The sequence below is a fragment of the Meles meles genome, chromosome 4 (genome assembly GCF_922984935.1).
Source record: "Meles meles chromosome 4, mMelMel3.1 paternal haplotype, whole genome shotgun sequence".
NCBI classification, from domain to species: domain Eukaryota; kingdom Metazoa; phylum Chordata; class Mammalia; order Carnivora; family Mustelidae; genus Meles; species Meles meles.
In genome coordinates this window covers 114,058,002-114,074,833 of record NC_060069.1, presented here as the reverse complement: position 1 = coordinate 114,074,833, position 16,832 = coordinate 114,058,002, and the positions used below count along the sequence as shown (strand labels likewise).

Genomic DNA, 16,832 nt, shown 5'->3' with positions numbered 1-16,832 from the left:
AACAATGGTTTACATTTATAACAGGTAGTACATACCTGGTATGGTGCTTCCTGAGAAGAGATTTTTACAAGTGGAGGGAAAGAGGGAACAAGGGGTGAGTTTCTGTAGTGAGGGGTGGGGGATCTAGATGGAGGGGATTGTCAAGCACATAAGATGTGCAGGTATTTACTGAACTCAAGAGAGGCTAGGCACAGTAAAAAAAAAAAACAACAAAACCCAAGCCAGTTACTTCATTGTTTTGAAAAGATTGGCTTTTTTTAAGTAGGAAGTGAGAGAATAGAGGGAAGAGGACCGAGGACAGAAATGAGTAATACCGATATAAACAGAGCATGTCCAAGTTCACTCTGGCAACATGTTATTCTAAAAAAACAATCCACTGCCCAGAAGATAATGAGTATAACCTCAAAACACCTGGGATATGGAAATACCTGGGTAACTACATCTACATTGAATATCAGTATTTTAGACCTTTAAACATATTAGATTATCTGGTCTCATACTTCCAGCTCCGTTTTCTGAAAAAGAAGCAAATGCCTAAAGCATTACGTACTTTACAGGAAGCCCCAGAGCCTGTCAGTTAATCCCATTTCAGCACTTCCTAACAGACCCACCGATTTCCTGATAAAAACAAAATAAAACAATAACAATAAAAACAATCCTGAGAATAACCTGGTACCTACCACTGTGTGGACTTGGTCATAGGTGCTTTGGAGCTTCCCGTGTACTTTTTTACCTGACAGAAACAAGGGGAAAATAACATTATTTTCATTCTTTGTGCTCCTAAATTAATTCTTCCTATTCACTATGAAGAACTGGAACTCCTGTTCTAAGTCCAGCACATTAATCATTTTATTTGTTTGCCATCATTTCAAACACTGAGTCCAATGCAGTTTGAATGAAGGGATCACAGGAAGAGAGCCCAGGCCCCCTGAAGTCTTTTTATGTTCACTTCTATTGGCCCTGCTTTCAGTTCTGAACACCTGCACACATTACTGCTATTTTCACTCAGTTGGTGCTCGTAGATCTGACACTGACTTAAAATACTACAATGGCCAAAGAACTGTTATCAATGGAAGCATCAAACATCAGCTTATCATTTTTTTGTTTGTTTAAAAAAATTCATTAACATAAAAGATTCTGAAATACCAATACTCAAATTCTGTTCACCTTTGTATTTTTTTAAGTACTAGAGGATGACAACTAACTCATCTCATACTTAAGAATAAATAATTAAAAATTCAGTACTTAGAAAAAAAAAAGGTAAAAATGACAGAAAGCTCACTGAAGCAGTTCCAGGTACTTACTGCCAACAACAGTCTTGTGATTGAAAATCTTACTCCAAATTCCACCTTCTCCATTGTCTTTCACTCCGAATTCATAAACCGTGTTGGGTTTTAGATTTTCCACAATTGTTTCGGTGGCCGGACAGATTTGGAAAACCCATTTTTTTTCCTTATCTTTTTCTCTATAGCGAATTGTATAGTATCTGTTGAATAATCAAAATACGACACTTGAAATTCACAGGGAGGTTCAGTATGCTATTTCAAGTATCTTTTTTTTTTTTAAAGAGATTTTATTTATTTGACAGAGAGAGAAAGAGAGATCACAAGTAGGTGGAGAGGTAAGCAGAGAGAGAAGGGGAAGCAGGCTCCCTGCTGAGCAGAGAGCCTGATGCAGGGCTCCATCCCAGGACCCTGAGATCATGACCTGAGCTGAAGGCAGAGGCTTAACCCACTGAGCCACCCAGGCACCCCGCTATTTCAAGTTTCTTAATACATCGCAGACTCCCATCTATTTCAAGAACTGTGTTTAATATTGACTTCTGTTTTTATTTTTTATTTTTTAGAAATTGCAGAGAACATGAAAAAAATTGTTCAGTGTGTACTTGTTTTTAATTTCTAATTCCAAGTTGGAGAGCATGGAGCAGTGTACTTACAGACAGAATTCAGACCTCTCAGTTCTGTTATTTACTACTTTGCAAAAGGAAAGTTGGAAAATGCTGGATGTTCATTTTTTCCCAATTATGCATCGTGTATAGACGTAATTTTCCACGTGTGTCATACTGTATTCTTTCAGCTGTATGAGGTTAAGCCTAGAACAGTAGGGGTTTATGCCACAGAATGTCCATCAAGGTAGTATCATTCAATTTTGTAAAAGGGGAACCTGAAACTCTAAGATGCATCCAGGACTGCCTTTTAAGGGTAAAACTTTATCATCATAAAAATAGAATCAGGAACAAGGCCAAGTTAAGGGTACAATTAAAAAAAAAAAAAGAAACAATGCAAATTTAAGATCATAGTCACGTATATGCTTAGGGCTTCAAAATATTCCGTCATACCTATGGTAAAGTAATGAAAATCCTCACCACTTTTTTGCACTTTTATCACATGTGAGGTTTTATATATAGTATCTCATTTAAATGTCCTAAAGTCATCTTAAGTGGTAGAAGTTATTAATCCCATCTTACAAATATGAAAATAGAGATTCAGAAAGATCACTTAATTTGCCCATTGTTACCCACCTAGTGACTTTAACCAGTGGCAGAACCAGAATACAAACACTTCTCTTGACTCTGCTCTAAACAGCCTCACAAAGAGGGCAGCAGATCAGGACAGGGTATTTTCTGCACATGGTAACAAGAATGAATGAGCTAGAGCTATGTGTATCAATATCAACAGATTTTACAAATAAAATATTGAATGAAAATAGCAAATTACAAGATGATACATATAGTCTCATATGACTTACACAAATACTGAAACGCTCACCAAAAAACAAAACAAAACAAAACAAAAAACCTACGCTACCATGTATTATTCCTGGCAGTGTAAAGGGACAACAAATATTTAAAGGATCCAACATTTGTATTAGAGCTTTAGTTCCCAGTGAGGTAAGTGAGATTAGAAGTGGGGCCAACAGGTAGATTTTATCTGCTTTTTACTTGTGAATAAACATTTTCAGTACATAAAATTATATCTGTAGAGTATTATGTGGAAACATAGGTGTTTGATGTACTATTTTAGGTTCTTCTATTTAAAATTTTCTCTCAAAAATTTAGTACCTCTCCCCCATTCCCCACCGTAGCATAAGTTAATGGGCAAAGATTCAGGCTAGTTGCTTTTATTTAGAACCTTGGCGAAGTCACTCATACACGCGCGCTAAAAAACGTTTACTGTGCTGCCTCTTAGTTGTCGATGTTACACAAACACAATTACCCAGAATCTCTGGAAACAAGGGCCAGGACAGGCTACATAATTTACGATGCTCACTCCAAAATGAAAACATGGGACCCCTTGTTCAAAAATGATTAAGAATTTCAAGACAAAGACAGTAGAGCATTAAACCAAGCATGGGTCCTTGGAAGTAGGGGACCCTGTGCAAATGCACATGTTGAATGTCTGTGAAGTCAGCCAGGGCTGTATTGTTTAACAAATACAGAAAAGGGGTCATTTTCTATATTTCTGTGCATTTGTACCTTGAACGTTATTTGTATATTCAGACTACTTTCCTACTAGTTACAAGCTACTGAAATGCTTGGTGTTGTTCATTATCTTCCTTCTTTCTAGTAAAACTCCTGTCAGGACTCCAGTCCCTGATTTCAAAGGAGCAAATGCCAAAATGAGTGAAGGAGACTGTTCAGCCAAAATATTAACTGCTACTGGGAACAAACAGTATAGAATAGTAATCCCCTGTGGCCTGTGAGTTGAAACATCAACACAGATCTATGAAGCATTTATTGACAAGTATGCTGCATGGAATTTTTACTGTTTTTTTACTTGCCCTGGATCCTACATGATGTCAGAGAAGTGCAGAGAAGCTGCAATCAGACCAGATGGGCTACCGCAATTACACAGTTCTACTTTGGATAATTGTCTCAATTCCTCAATTTCTCATATAAAGGGTGGAGGGGGGCATAGCTAACATAATGACCAAAGGCCAGATTCCAGGATTACCCATAGCTTGATTTTACATCAGCTTTCTAGGAATGAAATGGTATAAAAATGCTTTATAAACTTATCCACATGCTAAAAAAAAAAATCCATCCTGCAAATTTCAAAGCATTTGAAATACCCTCTCTGATACCAAGTTTGTCAGGCAGAATAAACATGCAGGCAGCTAACCTTTCTCTTCTGCTTCAGAGAGGTTATCTTTGTTAACAGCGATTTAATTGATAACTGTATAATACAGGCAAGTTCTAAGTGTTACAAGAGTCAGTAAAACTATTTGGTGTAAAGTAATGAGTCACATTTCCTTGATTTTAAAGCTAGATTTAGGCCTTATGATAATAAACAAAGCTGAAACATAGTACACAGAAGGTACTCCATAAATATTTGTGGAATGAATAGAACAGACACTTAGGTGCTCATGGGGTCATTCTAAAATTAGAATATAATTACTCTAAATAGCCAATAACTCCATCACCAAAAAACACTGATCTAAGCAATCAAGTTTACAGTGATCTTTTTCAATGTGTCATTGTGTAAGATTTCACTTACTAAACTCAACATTCCTTGAAAATCAGAGCAAACTGAAAGAAAATACAATAAATTCTACACTGAACATTTGCAAAGGGCTTAAGATTTTAAAATGTGTTTCAGTTTATTCATACAATAAACTCTGATGGGAGAATAAGAATTATTATAGGAGAAAAAGAGAGATGATAAGTGTTTAAGTTTTGGTAATCAATGACAGTGCCAGGCAAATGGCTGTTTTCTGACTCCTAAGCTAATAGCTTTACTATCGCACTGGCCTGTCTTTCTAGTATGGTGCTTGGCAAAAGGAGATGGAAAATAAGATAGGTAAAATGACCCAGAAAGGAAAAGGACCATCCTAATTCCTTTTAACATTATGTAAGTTTTATTATTTCATTGTGTATTTACCGTAACATAGAGTCACAGACTTCCCATTATTGTCTAACGACGCTGAGGATTATATGCTGATCCCACCCTTTTCTGTTGGTGATTAAATTTGGACACAAGTGCAACAATCTAGTAAAGATACAGGTAGCAGTCAGTGAAGGTCATCAGATCAGATCTCTGGAAATCCTGCCTCTAGCAACTTGGACTTTAAGAATAAGAACATCTCACGTCCTAAGTGGTAAGGAACTGTTGGAGGTAGTGTTCTGTTCAAGTACCATTATCTCTGCTTATATCCCTGATAGTATGAATATTGACAATACTGGTTATTGTAGCTAAATAAAATCCAGAGCTCTTCGACATGTGGAGAAGGCAAGTAGTGGCTTGGTTCGGACATTTATCAGCTGCAAACCAGTAGCCTGCTTTCATGGGAGTCTTTGCCCCCTTATTCATCACTTTTCTCCTTCAAAGGAGAATGCGGGTGGACTAGACAATCTTTGAGATCCTTTCTGTTCCTAAAAGATGACTGTAGCTGCATATTAGGCATCTTATTCCAATAAAACACAGAGGCAGAACCCAGGATAGAAACCCCATAAACAAAATTTATGAAATAACTGGGAGTGACTTACCAAGAGCAAAAATTGAGTAATGTCAAGATAATTTTAGTCCTTTCACAAACTAGCCTGGCTTGATACACGTGCTTGGCTATGATTTGGGCTTTCTATGCTTTTTTCAGCAATGTTTTTATTTCTCTGTATTTAACTACCATTATATTTCCTCAAACATCTATTCTGCACATTTTTTTTTTTTTTGCTCTCTTCATATCAAAGGACACTGACAGACAACCCCTTTGTCAATATTTTTGCTTCTTGCCTTGTGGAGACTGTGATTGTTGATATAAATTCTGCCCTCACACTATTCTTCTCAAAGTGTCTCTCCCCATCACTCCCTCCGTGCCACCCTACTCCCTCTGATTCCAGAGTTCTCCCTCTGCCAACACATAAGCATCTTGGTAATTTTATACCATTTCCTTATTCCATTCGCTCACTCTCTGTGCTAAAAAACTCTTTAAATATTTTTCACTCTAACAAAAATAAAACAAATATTCCCTTTTTATCCCTGCTTTCTTTCAACACAAAATCTGGACTGAAAACCAAGCAGTCCAGATTTAAAACTAATGGTAGGAGCAGGACTCCTATATTCTTGGAGATAGACAGTTTGAGAGATTCTATGATTTCTTTTACTAGGCAGTGGGAAGCTGGTGGATATTCTTCAGCTGGTGAATAAAGTTGAGCAGTGACAAAGGAGGCTAGACTTACCAGCAGTGGAAGAATTAGAGGAAAATTAGAGGGAGGAATCTCAATGCTGTAGTCCAGATATGAGAGAACAAAGGAATGAATCATGGAAGAAACAAAAGGAAAATAGATCAAAGTTATATCTTTACAAAAGAACTGATGAGACTAGATTCCTTATGGGATATGGATGTTAAGAAAATTGTAAATACAAATGAAAACTGAATTTCTAAACTTGAAGGAAATTAAAGTAATGAAAAGGAGTTCTTTTGGTATTATAGAAGATATGAATCTAGTTGGATTCTGAGGTACTAACCACCATTATTTGGCCCCTCTAATGGAGTGAATTCCATCAACTAAAAATACAGTCTTAGAAACTTTGGAAATAAGTCAAGGTCAGATGGCAGCACTGGAAGTCATTTACACCCTTGTCACTCCCACCTCTCTCAGGACAAAAGCAACATTAGCACTTCCTGTGACCTTGTAGAAGTGCAGAATCTCAGGCTCTTCCTAAGAATCTGCATTGCAAAGGTCTATTACATGATTTGTGTGCACGAAGATTGAGAAGCACTGTTCTACTTGGAAGTGATAGTTAAAGACAGCACAGATGAGATAAGGGGGAAACAAAGAGGAGAGAGCCAAGGATAAAACTCTATTCCATTTGCGGAGGTAAGATAACAAATTAGCACATGAGAGGAGGAAAAGGCTAAGAGGATAATCTAAATAAAAACTTCAAAAAGGAGTGCCTGGTTCGTTCAGTAGGTTAAGCATCTGACTCTTGATTTCAGCTCAAGTCTTAATCTCAGGATCATGAATTCAAGCCTGGCATTGGGCTCCACACTGGGCATGGAGCCTACTTAAATATATATGTCAAAAAAGGAAGATTGATACCAATTCCACAGAGAGGTTAAAAAGGGTAAGAACTGAGAAAACTCTTCTGGATGTAGCAATTAATTGATCATTTGTGGCCACAAAGAGATATTTCAGTGGAGTGTTAGTAAGGGAAGGGAAGCCACTGAAAGGGAATAAAGACTATGAGGGTGGGGTATGGAAACTGGGAACAAGAGAGCAGACCAGTCTGAGAAATTCTGGAGTTAAGAGACTGAAAAATTGCTTGGAAGAGAGAATAAGACCAACAGATACTGTTTTGGGGTAGGGAAGTCTTGAACATGTTTGCAAGCAGGAGGCAGGACCCCAGTGGCAGTGAGGGTGCCATCGTGAGAGTGCAGATTTACAAAGCATGGATGGGATGGGATGATGAGCACTGTCTAAGGTCAGAAATGGGTTCCTTGGAAAGGAGAGAAGGCAGAGGAATCTGGGGTGAAGAAAGAATGAGCTGATGGTGGATAATCTTAATTTCCTTGGCACTGGAGAAGCCAAGATGGACCGGGGTAGGAAAGGAGCCAGGAAAAAGTAGCCTGGATGTGATTCCCAGGAACCAGGGTAAGGTGACAAGTGTCTGAATTAGAATCATTGGCATGGACATGAAGAAATAGAAGACATTGATATGAGTGCTTCCCAAAGAGAGAACCCAGAAAACCTAAGGGATCATTAGGTATAGGAGAGGACAAATAAAAAACCAATCAAGTTTCAAGTTAGAATGAATGGAAGAATTAATGTAGTTTGGAAAGTACTAAGAAATGGATAATCAAATATTGGGATCAATCAAATGAAAATGCACAGACATAAAAATATTCGTTTCTTAAAAACTAGGGGGCGGGGGAACAAAGAGAAAGGCAAGGGCCTGCTCTGGACTGGCCGAAAAGTGGGGCCTTGTTCTACATTAACAGTAAATAAGTACAATGTGAAAGTGTTAAAAAATGTGAAAATGATTTTTAAACAAATCAGAAAGCTTTAATAAGTTGGCAAACTGTGAGAAATAAAGTAATCTTGAACACTTTAACAAGCTGGAAACATGGAAAGGAAAAAATAAGCTATTAATGAGGAAATAAATTCTGGTTAAAAACATGTTTTAGTCTTCATTTGGGCCAATTTGGAAAGATTTCTTTGGACCTTAGATGTACTGAAGACAAATGTGTACATTCTTCCATTTGAAGTCTATTAAGAATAAAAACTGTAATTAAGCACATCTACTTTCCAATGCGAATCCAGAAAAGGATTTAAGAACATGGATACCGGGGCGCCTGGGTGGCTCAGTGGATTAAGCCGCTGCCTTCGGCTCAGGTCATGATCTCAGGGTTCTGGGATCGAGCCCCGCATCGGGCTCTCTGCTCTGCAGGGAGCCTGCTTCCTCCTCTCTCTCTGCCTGCCTCTCTGCCTACTTGTGATCTCTCTCTCTGTCAAATAAATAAATAAAATCTTTAAAAAAAAAAAAAGAACATGGATACCAATATGGACCCTGTACAAACAGGAATAGAGCCATGTATCATGAAGGATAAGTGATACTCCATTAATACTCCCAAACTTAAAACCAAATGAAGCACAGCAGTTTACTTAGGACTTGGATACAGAAAGCCCAAAATCGAAGTATAAAGAAAAATATTTCCATTAAATTATTTGCATTGCATAGTATAAATGGGGTTTTATGAATCAATGGAAAGTGATTTTTTTTGTTGTTGTTTATTTTGTTTTGTTTTGTTTTTAGAATCATAGATTTTACACCGGTTGCCAATATAGGATCCAATGGATTACAATGATATCAGTTGCTGTTTCTGTAGCAAGCCAAGGGCATTCAGATTCTAATGATTTTTTAAAAAGTTACTCCTGAAGGAAAACTTCAGCATATTAATCTTCCAGTTTTCAAGAAGTGATCATTCCCTATAGTTACTATTCCTTATTCTAACCTACTGGTTTAGTTGAAATTCTAAAACAAACCAAAACAAACCAAAAAAAACAACCTACCATCATGTAGGGGTAGACTTCTCCAAATCTGCTTCTAATTACATTGATTTAGACTCCTGGTGGATTTATTTGGGTGTTTATAATGTAAACAGTAGTTCCAGAGAATTTAAATAAGGACTACTATTTTTTTTTCTCAGATTCCAGCAAGACTTTAAATGTCAGTTCTTTATTAACAGTATTAACTAGGAAGAAAGGAACCATGTGTAAATGAAATCCACAAGTACACCAAGTGTTTTTTTCTCAGGCATCTCCACTGAATTCTTCCCTTTTACTTATGTCCTAAGAGTCTACTATTTCTGTCAAGGGTACCTTGTTTGTCCCACTCATTCAGGTTTGAAAATCTATAAGCATCTCGATATACTATTATTGAATCTTTTAAGAAAACTTTATTCTAAGCAGAATTATGATTTTGACTAGTGTGATTTGATGGGCATGACTCCATCAATTTGATGAGAACAGCAAAGCCAGGGTATGTGAGCAAGGGGGTGAGGGAGAGGTGCGTTCATGGTTTGAGTAGCTTAGGTCATCTAATCAACTGCCTTGTTAATACCCTAGCTTTACCAGATCATCTGCTCCTCTCCTTCTCCCTATTATCTCTTTATGCTATCAAACTATGACAACATCTCTCAATTAGAATAAGTGTCAGATAAATGCTTTCATGAAGGGGTAGGGCCAAGTGAAATTGAAGGAAAAGTTTGAGGATGGGAAGAAATCCTGTCCAAAGCTTTCTCTATGAATTTGTACATCACCAAACTTCATGAATTTATCATGCAAGTTAGTATTAAAATCAGCTGCATTTTGGGGCAAGAGCACCAAATTTCCTTTCTTCCTTCCCACTCCCCTTTGGTCTTTTCAAATTAGAGACTAAAGAAAATGAAAAGGAATAAGAAAGCAATCCATAAATGTTTTCTCAGCCCTGGCATTCGGACCCATCCAGTAAAGCTGGAATTATCAAAAAACAACATGTTCTTTTAAGAGTCCATTTTCCAAACAAAATAAGTTATGGACTTAGTGGTGGGTGATAAAGGAACATTTCAGATACTTTGAAACATCTCAAGCTTATTTTTCAAAAAAAAAAAAATTGGTTTTGGCAATATCTTCTACATGGCTTTTTCCAATAATTTCTTCCTTCAGAACTATGAACATGTGAAGGAAAATCCATTATTGCTCTTAGTCTAGATTTCCTAATCAAAGTCATATGAAAGGTACTCTTGAGAACTTACAAACATTTTTAAAGAAGTTCCTTCTTTCTAATTCAATTTAGACAAAAATAAAATACCACACAAGAGAGATCAAGCCAAAACATGTATGAGAAAGTGCTCAGTATCATCAGTACAAGAGAAGTGTATATTAAAACTCCCACAAGGGGCGCCTGGGTGGCTCAGTGGGTTAAGCCGCTGCCTTCGGCTCAGGTCATGATCTCGGGGTCCTGGGATCGAGTCCCGCATCGGGCTCTCTGCTCAGCAGGGAGCCTGCTTCCCTCTCTCTCTCTGCCTGCCTCTCTGCCTACTTGTGATCTGTGTCTGTCAAATAAATAAATAAAATCTTTAAAAAAAAGAAAAAAAAGATTAAAACTCCCACAAGACACTGCTATGCTAGAACAGTGAAAATGCAAAATGCTCACAGCAGGGAATGCTGTGAGATGGGGAACAGTCTGAACTCTCATAATGCCTATGGGAGTGTAAATGGAAGTGAGGCAAAAAGACAAAATTAAATATACATTTGCCATGTGGCCCAGCAATTCCACTCCAAGGTATATTAAAAGCTAGATCCACAATGTCTTATACAAAAACGTTTATAAAGTCTAAATTCATAATAACCCCCCAAAAAGACACAGTTAGGTGTCCACTGACAAGAGAGTAGATAATAAATGCTGGAATAGTCACATAATGGAATATTACTCAAGAATTTAAAAAAGGAATGAACTATTAATATCTGCAATGTCATAAATGAAACTCAATGCAAACACATGACACATAAAAACTAACACACTGTATGATTCTATTTACAAGTAATTATAGATTAGGCAGCCTAATCTACAGGGATGGAACTCAAATCAATGGTTGCTTCTCGAGGGCTCTGTCTGGAGGGATGACAGTGTTCTATTTCCTGCTGGAGCACAGGATACATAATCATGCACCTTTTTTTTGGTAACTGATCAAGCTGGGCATTGTACTGGATTTCAATTACACCTCAACAATGTATTTTTTATTTAGAAAGGAAATCAAACTTTAACAATTTAAAAATCACCTTGAGTCTTTTTAAAATTGAAAAAAAAATTATGAAATGCCTTGGTTGAAGCTTGAGAATTTGGAATGCTTGTCAGATGCAGTTTTGAATTCTAAAGATAACATAGGGGTGCCTGGATAGCTCAGTGGGTTAAGCCTCTGCCTTCAGCTCAGGTCATGGTCTCAGAGCCCCGCTCTGGCTCTCTGCTCAGCAGGGAGTCTGCTTCCCTCTCTGCTCTCTCTCTGCCTGCCTCTCTGCCTACTTGTGATCTCCATCTATGAAATAAATAAATAAAGATAACATAGTAAATATTTATGATAAAACAACCACTTTATTTCCCAGCTTCAACATGTTGTACATTGCCCAGCACATAGACTGTGCCGAATATATGCCCTGGGTGGATGAATGGCCATCATTTAAAAATATACTTAGATTTTTCCTTTTTTGTCCTGCAAACCTGTACTTTTCCTCTGTCTGCATCTCATCCTGTGTGTATCTTTCCAGGTTTCTAAACCAGTGATTCTCAGACTTCTGGGCATCAGGATCTTCGAGAGGGCTTGTGAAGCCACAGATTCTTGGGCTGCACCTTCGGAGTTTCTCCTGCAGTAGATCTGGGGAGGCTTTGAGAAATGAACCCAACTGATTTTGATGCTGCTTGATTTGGGGCCACCTTTGAGGACTACTGCTTCTAGTACTTCTTCAACAGTCACATCAAAGTTCCATTCCTTTCCAACCAAAAGTCAGCATTTCCTACTTTTAACCACCTTCCTAACAGCCTCGGGCCTCCTCCTCTGAGATTTTATTACTCTCTCACAGGTACTTCCCAGTTGCTATTGGGCTCATTCTCTCCTCTACTTTCTTCTTTGGGAAGAAAAAATGCTTGCATGTGTTTTCTGTTCAGGTAGGTGATGACTCTCTCAAGGGTAGGGACCCTCACTTAGTATCTTCCTTCCTCTCATACCCAGAACAAGCTGTAGAGCTAATCAGTGATCAATATGTGCTGATACCTCTGATACGTAGACATTCTTCCAAAGCAGGTACAGATCCTACTAAAAGCAAGAGCGAATTTTCAGGTAAAATATATCCTTTGTTAGGATGAATTACCTGTCATTGGGACAGTGACTTGGCAACGTCCAGTCATGGTGTGGGTTAATGAGGAAACCCCAGGACAGGAATACGGAGCTTGGTGTCAGAGTGCCAACCACCAGCTGGAGAGGTTTGCGAGAGCGTGATTTACCTAGGGAGGTAACATGCGGGTTAACTCTGTTAACACGGTAGATTTTTATGATTGGGGTAGAATGCACAATAATGATTTAGGAAGATGATAAAGAGAATGAAAGCATCAAGTTCCTTTTCTTCTGATAGAGTACACAAATATTACCATGTTTTGCCCATAAATTTAAGAAGAAACCAAACAAAATGTCATTTTGAAATTTATGTGCGTATGTTTATGCATATTTGTGTAGTACATGCATATAAATTATCAGCAATCATACCTATGTTTTCTTCTTCTTTTTTTTAAGATTTTATTTATTTATCTGACAGAGAGAGAGATCACAAGTAGACAGAGCAGGCAGAGAGAGGGGGGAAAGCAGGCTCCCTGCTGAACAGAGAGCCCAGGACACTGAGATCATGACTGGAGCTGAAGGCAGAGGCTTAACCCACTGAGCCACCCAGGCGCCCCAGGTTTTATTTTCTTATGGGTTAGGGATAGCTATGAAAGTTGTGGCTATTACCAATGAAATAAATAATGCAAATGCGTTGCTCACTTCATTTCTTTTACAGATACAATAAAAGCATGTTTGTTCTCCTCCTTTTCCCAAGACTATGAATAGTGTGAAAGTGAAAGGACTTCAAAGATGAGAAAAGAAAGCTTAACATCTGGCTTGTAGGTTATATTCTTTTTAAAAACCAGTTTAGAAGTGTAAAATCTCTTATCATACCATTATAATAAACCACCACCTTTTCTTGCAGTGAGTGTCTAAATGGAAATTGCATATACATTCTTTTTTATACATTCCTAATACTGTTGGAAGAGAAGGGATGACATAGGAAGAACATTTGTTTTGATGGGACGAATCAGACTTGGGCAATACCAAGTGATGATGACAAACCACTTTAGATTCTTCTCCAGCATATTGGGGGAGCAGTATTTGCATTTTCAAAAATATTTGGAACTTCAAGAATGGGATCAGTGAAAAAGAGCAATGAAGATCCTTTGCCATGGAAACCAACATTGGCTTATAAAAAAAGTCTGTACATAACATAAAAGTGCAATAAGATATCAAATAAAACTATGCAGAACATAAAACCTTCTTTTTATTTCCACTGGATTCTGTCTTTCATTTCATGAGACCATGCCTGTTGTATTTGCTATAAGAACTTGTGTTATTTTGATCTAATGTAGTAGGAACTAATGGGTAGGAAGGTACCTCTTGTATGAGCTTAGTGGAAGTTACCTGAACCAAATGTCCTTTAAAATTGTGCCATCCTTGCTGCTTCTGGTAGATTTAAGTTCTTTGAGTTGTTATTCTGGTGGAAAAAACTTCTCATCCCAGAACATATAAGCCTAGTGGTGGCCAATTGTTTCATGGTAACACAGCTGAATTTTTTTTATTAACATATAATGTATTATATGTTTCAGGGATACAGGTCTGTGATTCATTAGTCTTAACACAATTCACTCACCATAACACAGCTGAATTTTTAAAAAGCTATCTAAAATAACTGTCAAGGATAGTTGTTCATTTGTTTGCAAATGTGCTTTTATCTTTTCCATAAAATTTTCCAGCTCCACCTGCAATGCTACCTTGTATGATCATGATTCCAAGAACACAAGTCTGACTCCCCAAAAGGGTAGATTAGGACCTGGTGAGGCTAAGGGATTTATGTAGTTTGACAAAGGCCTGAAGGGATTCTGATATTCCTTTTTCTACTCCTGAGTTGGTTTTCACTAATGCAATACAACTATCTCATTTTACAAATGAAAAATAAGGCCCAGAGAAGTTTCAAGGTCACACCAAGAACAAGGTCAAGACTTAAATTTCTCTCTTCTGAATTGTAATCTAGTTTTTTTCCTTTCTCGTCTTTCTTTTTTTTTTACTACATCATTGACATACTCACACTATATGAAGATTATGCCATTTAGAGACAAAATATACATTTTCCTTTCTCCAAGGGAACCTAAGGCTTACATGACCATAAAACAATTATTTCACTAAATTTGAATCTTAACATAAAAGTGATTAAAATTTATGTGGCAGATGCAGATATAAATTGAATTGAAGTTAATGCATTAGTCACTGTATCATTCTCAAATGCAGATTACAAAAAAATTACATCCATTGCCTGAGAGGAAAGGTGGGGCATTATATCCTGATCAAGATGAAATAATTTCCTGAGCTGGTCATCACAAAGGGAAAAATAATTTCAAGGCCAGTGTCCTAGAAGTTCCCAAATGAAGTAACAAAGCGTGACTAAGGTGTAATCCCTCTTTTGATGTCCCTTACACATTTCTGTATGTTTGTCTTGAGAAATAGTTTGATGAACATGAAGCCAGAATCCCATGTACCCATACTAATCCTTCCTGACTTTATTAAATATTTTGAAATAAAGTTTCATTATAAGTTATAAGGAGTCACTGAAATTTTCCTCCCGCTTTGGGAGAATTTGGGAGGCCAGGAAAAGGAATTTGTATTTTTCAAAATGCTTACTGATTCCCTAAAAAGAAGTGAAAACCAACAGAAGGAGAGGAGGGGACCGTGGCAACAAATTTCTGGTAACAGGCTTGGCTGATGCCTCCAGAATACACAATACACAGCTGTGAAGGGCCTGTTTGCTCCATGTATTTGAAGATCTGTACGCTCCCCCAACCCATTTCATCGCTCTAGAAACACAGAATAAACAAAAGAGATCCCTTTTGCTTGACATCTAGTGTACTACAAAAGATAAACATGATTAGGAAATACTAAGACCAGTTCACATTAGTAAATGCCAAAGAAAAGCAAAACATTTTTATCAATAATCTACAGTCAGGGAGATGTGAGATTGATGGCAAAGGCACAGTCCCATCTTTTTTAGGTTCTGACCGCAATGTCCTACTTATTTGATCTGAGAAGAAATTTTAATAGCGAAATTGGGACAATGTAAGATTTTAATCTTTCTTTAGTCATGTAGAAAATGTTTCTACTCAGTTATTAGTAGGTTATTTACATTCCTATTTCCAGTCTCCCTCTCCTTGGGAGTCTCGGCATTGTGTTGGTATTCTAGGAAAGCGGTCCTTGCTCTCATGTTGGACTAAATACAAGAGGGTCCAAAGGAGGAAAGCGGAGGAGTAAAGTAGAACCCATGTTCCAACCCATTTACCATGCATAGAAAGGAGTGATGCTTTTAAAATGTGAACAGTCTCCTTCAATGAAAGTTAGAAATCAGATTTTGCCCTTAAAATCTGGAAAACACCATACAAGGCCCAAGTTGACTCATTGCGAAGTAGATTCAGGCTAATAGGAGTTAACTCTAAGCGAGGATATATTATGGGGAAGGCCCTGTCCTGCAAGGCCACACACGTTAACCCTCACGACAACCCTGGTATGCAGGAGAAAGGAGGCACCGAGAAGTTCAGTAATTTGTCTAAATTCCTCAGGTTTGTATGTAGTGGTGCTGGGATAAGATCCCAAGCAGTCTCTACAACCAGATCATGGTACTTGCAAGCTGGGTTATCTGCTGACATGGGGCCTGCTGTGTTACATATTCTAATCTACATTCCTAACTCATCCCCAAGGCACTTGGTTTCCATGGGTAGAAATGACAAAGCATGGTTTAAAGTTAATAAAATCTGAAAAATGAACAAAATATACCTGAGCATGACTTCTTCTGACTCGGAGGGGGAGCAGGCCGCACAACGATCAGATATTTAGGCTCCGCATCTGGAAATGATAACATTATTTATCAGTAAAATTCTCTGAGAGGGAGCAATGTTCACGACAGCAAAGCCATGCCCTGACTCAATGTTCCCCAGGCTTTAGTCATTGTAACCATCGCACCAGTAGACGAGAGAACCCAGGAATGTGTGAAGTTAATACTCCGTGAGACAATTCAGTCCATTAAGTTTTTGAAATGAAAATTAAATACAGATTTTCAAAACCAAATGGATGGGAGTCGGGGAGAGGTCTTGAATCTTGCTTGACACAGATTTTTTTTTTTGCCACATTTTCATCAAGACTTCCCTCTGCAAAGAGATTTTTAAAAAATCTGATCATGCCCATTTTTTCATCCTACTCTTCACAGAAGTCATCCTGATGCTTCAGAATCAAGAAAGGAAAATCATACTTGCCTAAGACCCATAAGATGCAACAGAATCTCAGCTGCTGTATGATCTGAAACTGTTCACTTCCACAGTAATATGAATATTCATAATGTTCTCTTTATTTTCATCCTATTTGCATAATCTCTCAGCCTGTTATCATACTCAGCCAATCACTTTTGTGAGCAATGTTTAACAAAGTCACAATTTCAGGTTGGTATACTCTTCATCTACAATATGCCAATGGAAAATAAGAGAATCTCTTTTTTTTAAGAGAATCTCTTTTAAAAA

General features: G+C 37.6%; 1 protein-coding gene across 43 annotated transcripts in view; it reads right to left on the bottom strand.

Moving 5' to 3' along the window:
- Positions 1-16,832, bottom strand: part of LOC123940940 (ABI family member 3 binding protein) — a 257,004-nt gene that overhangs the window by 155,349 nt on the left and 84,823 nt on the right. For all 43 annotated transcript variants that reach the window (XM_046003947.1, XM_046003948.1, XM_046003962.1 and 40 more), the window contains exons 3-6: positions 16,096-16,164; positions 12,344-12,476; positions 1,305-1,486; positions 681-733 (exon numbers count right to left, since the gene is read on the bottom strand). In XM_046003947.1, the coding sequence (XP_045859903.1) occupies positions 681-733; positions 1,305-1,486; positions 12,344-12,476; positions 16,096-16,164 (437 nt within the window). The remainder of the gene's footprint in view (positions 1-680; positions 734-1,304; positions 1,487-12,343; positions 12,477-16,095; positions 16,165-16,832) is intronic.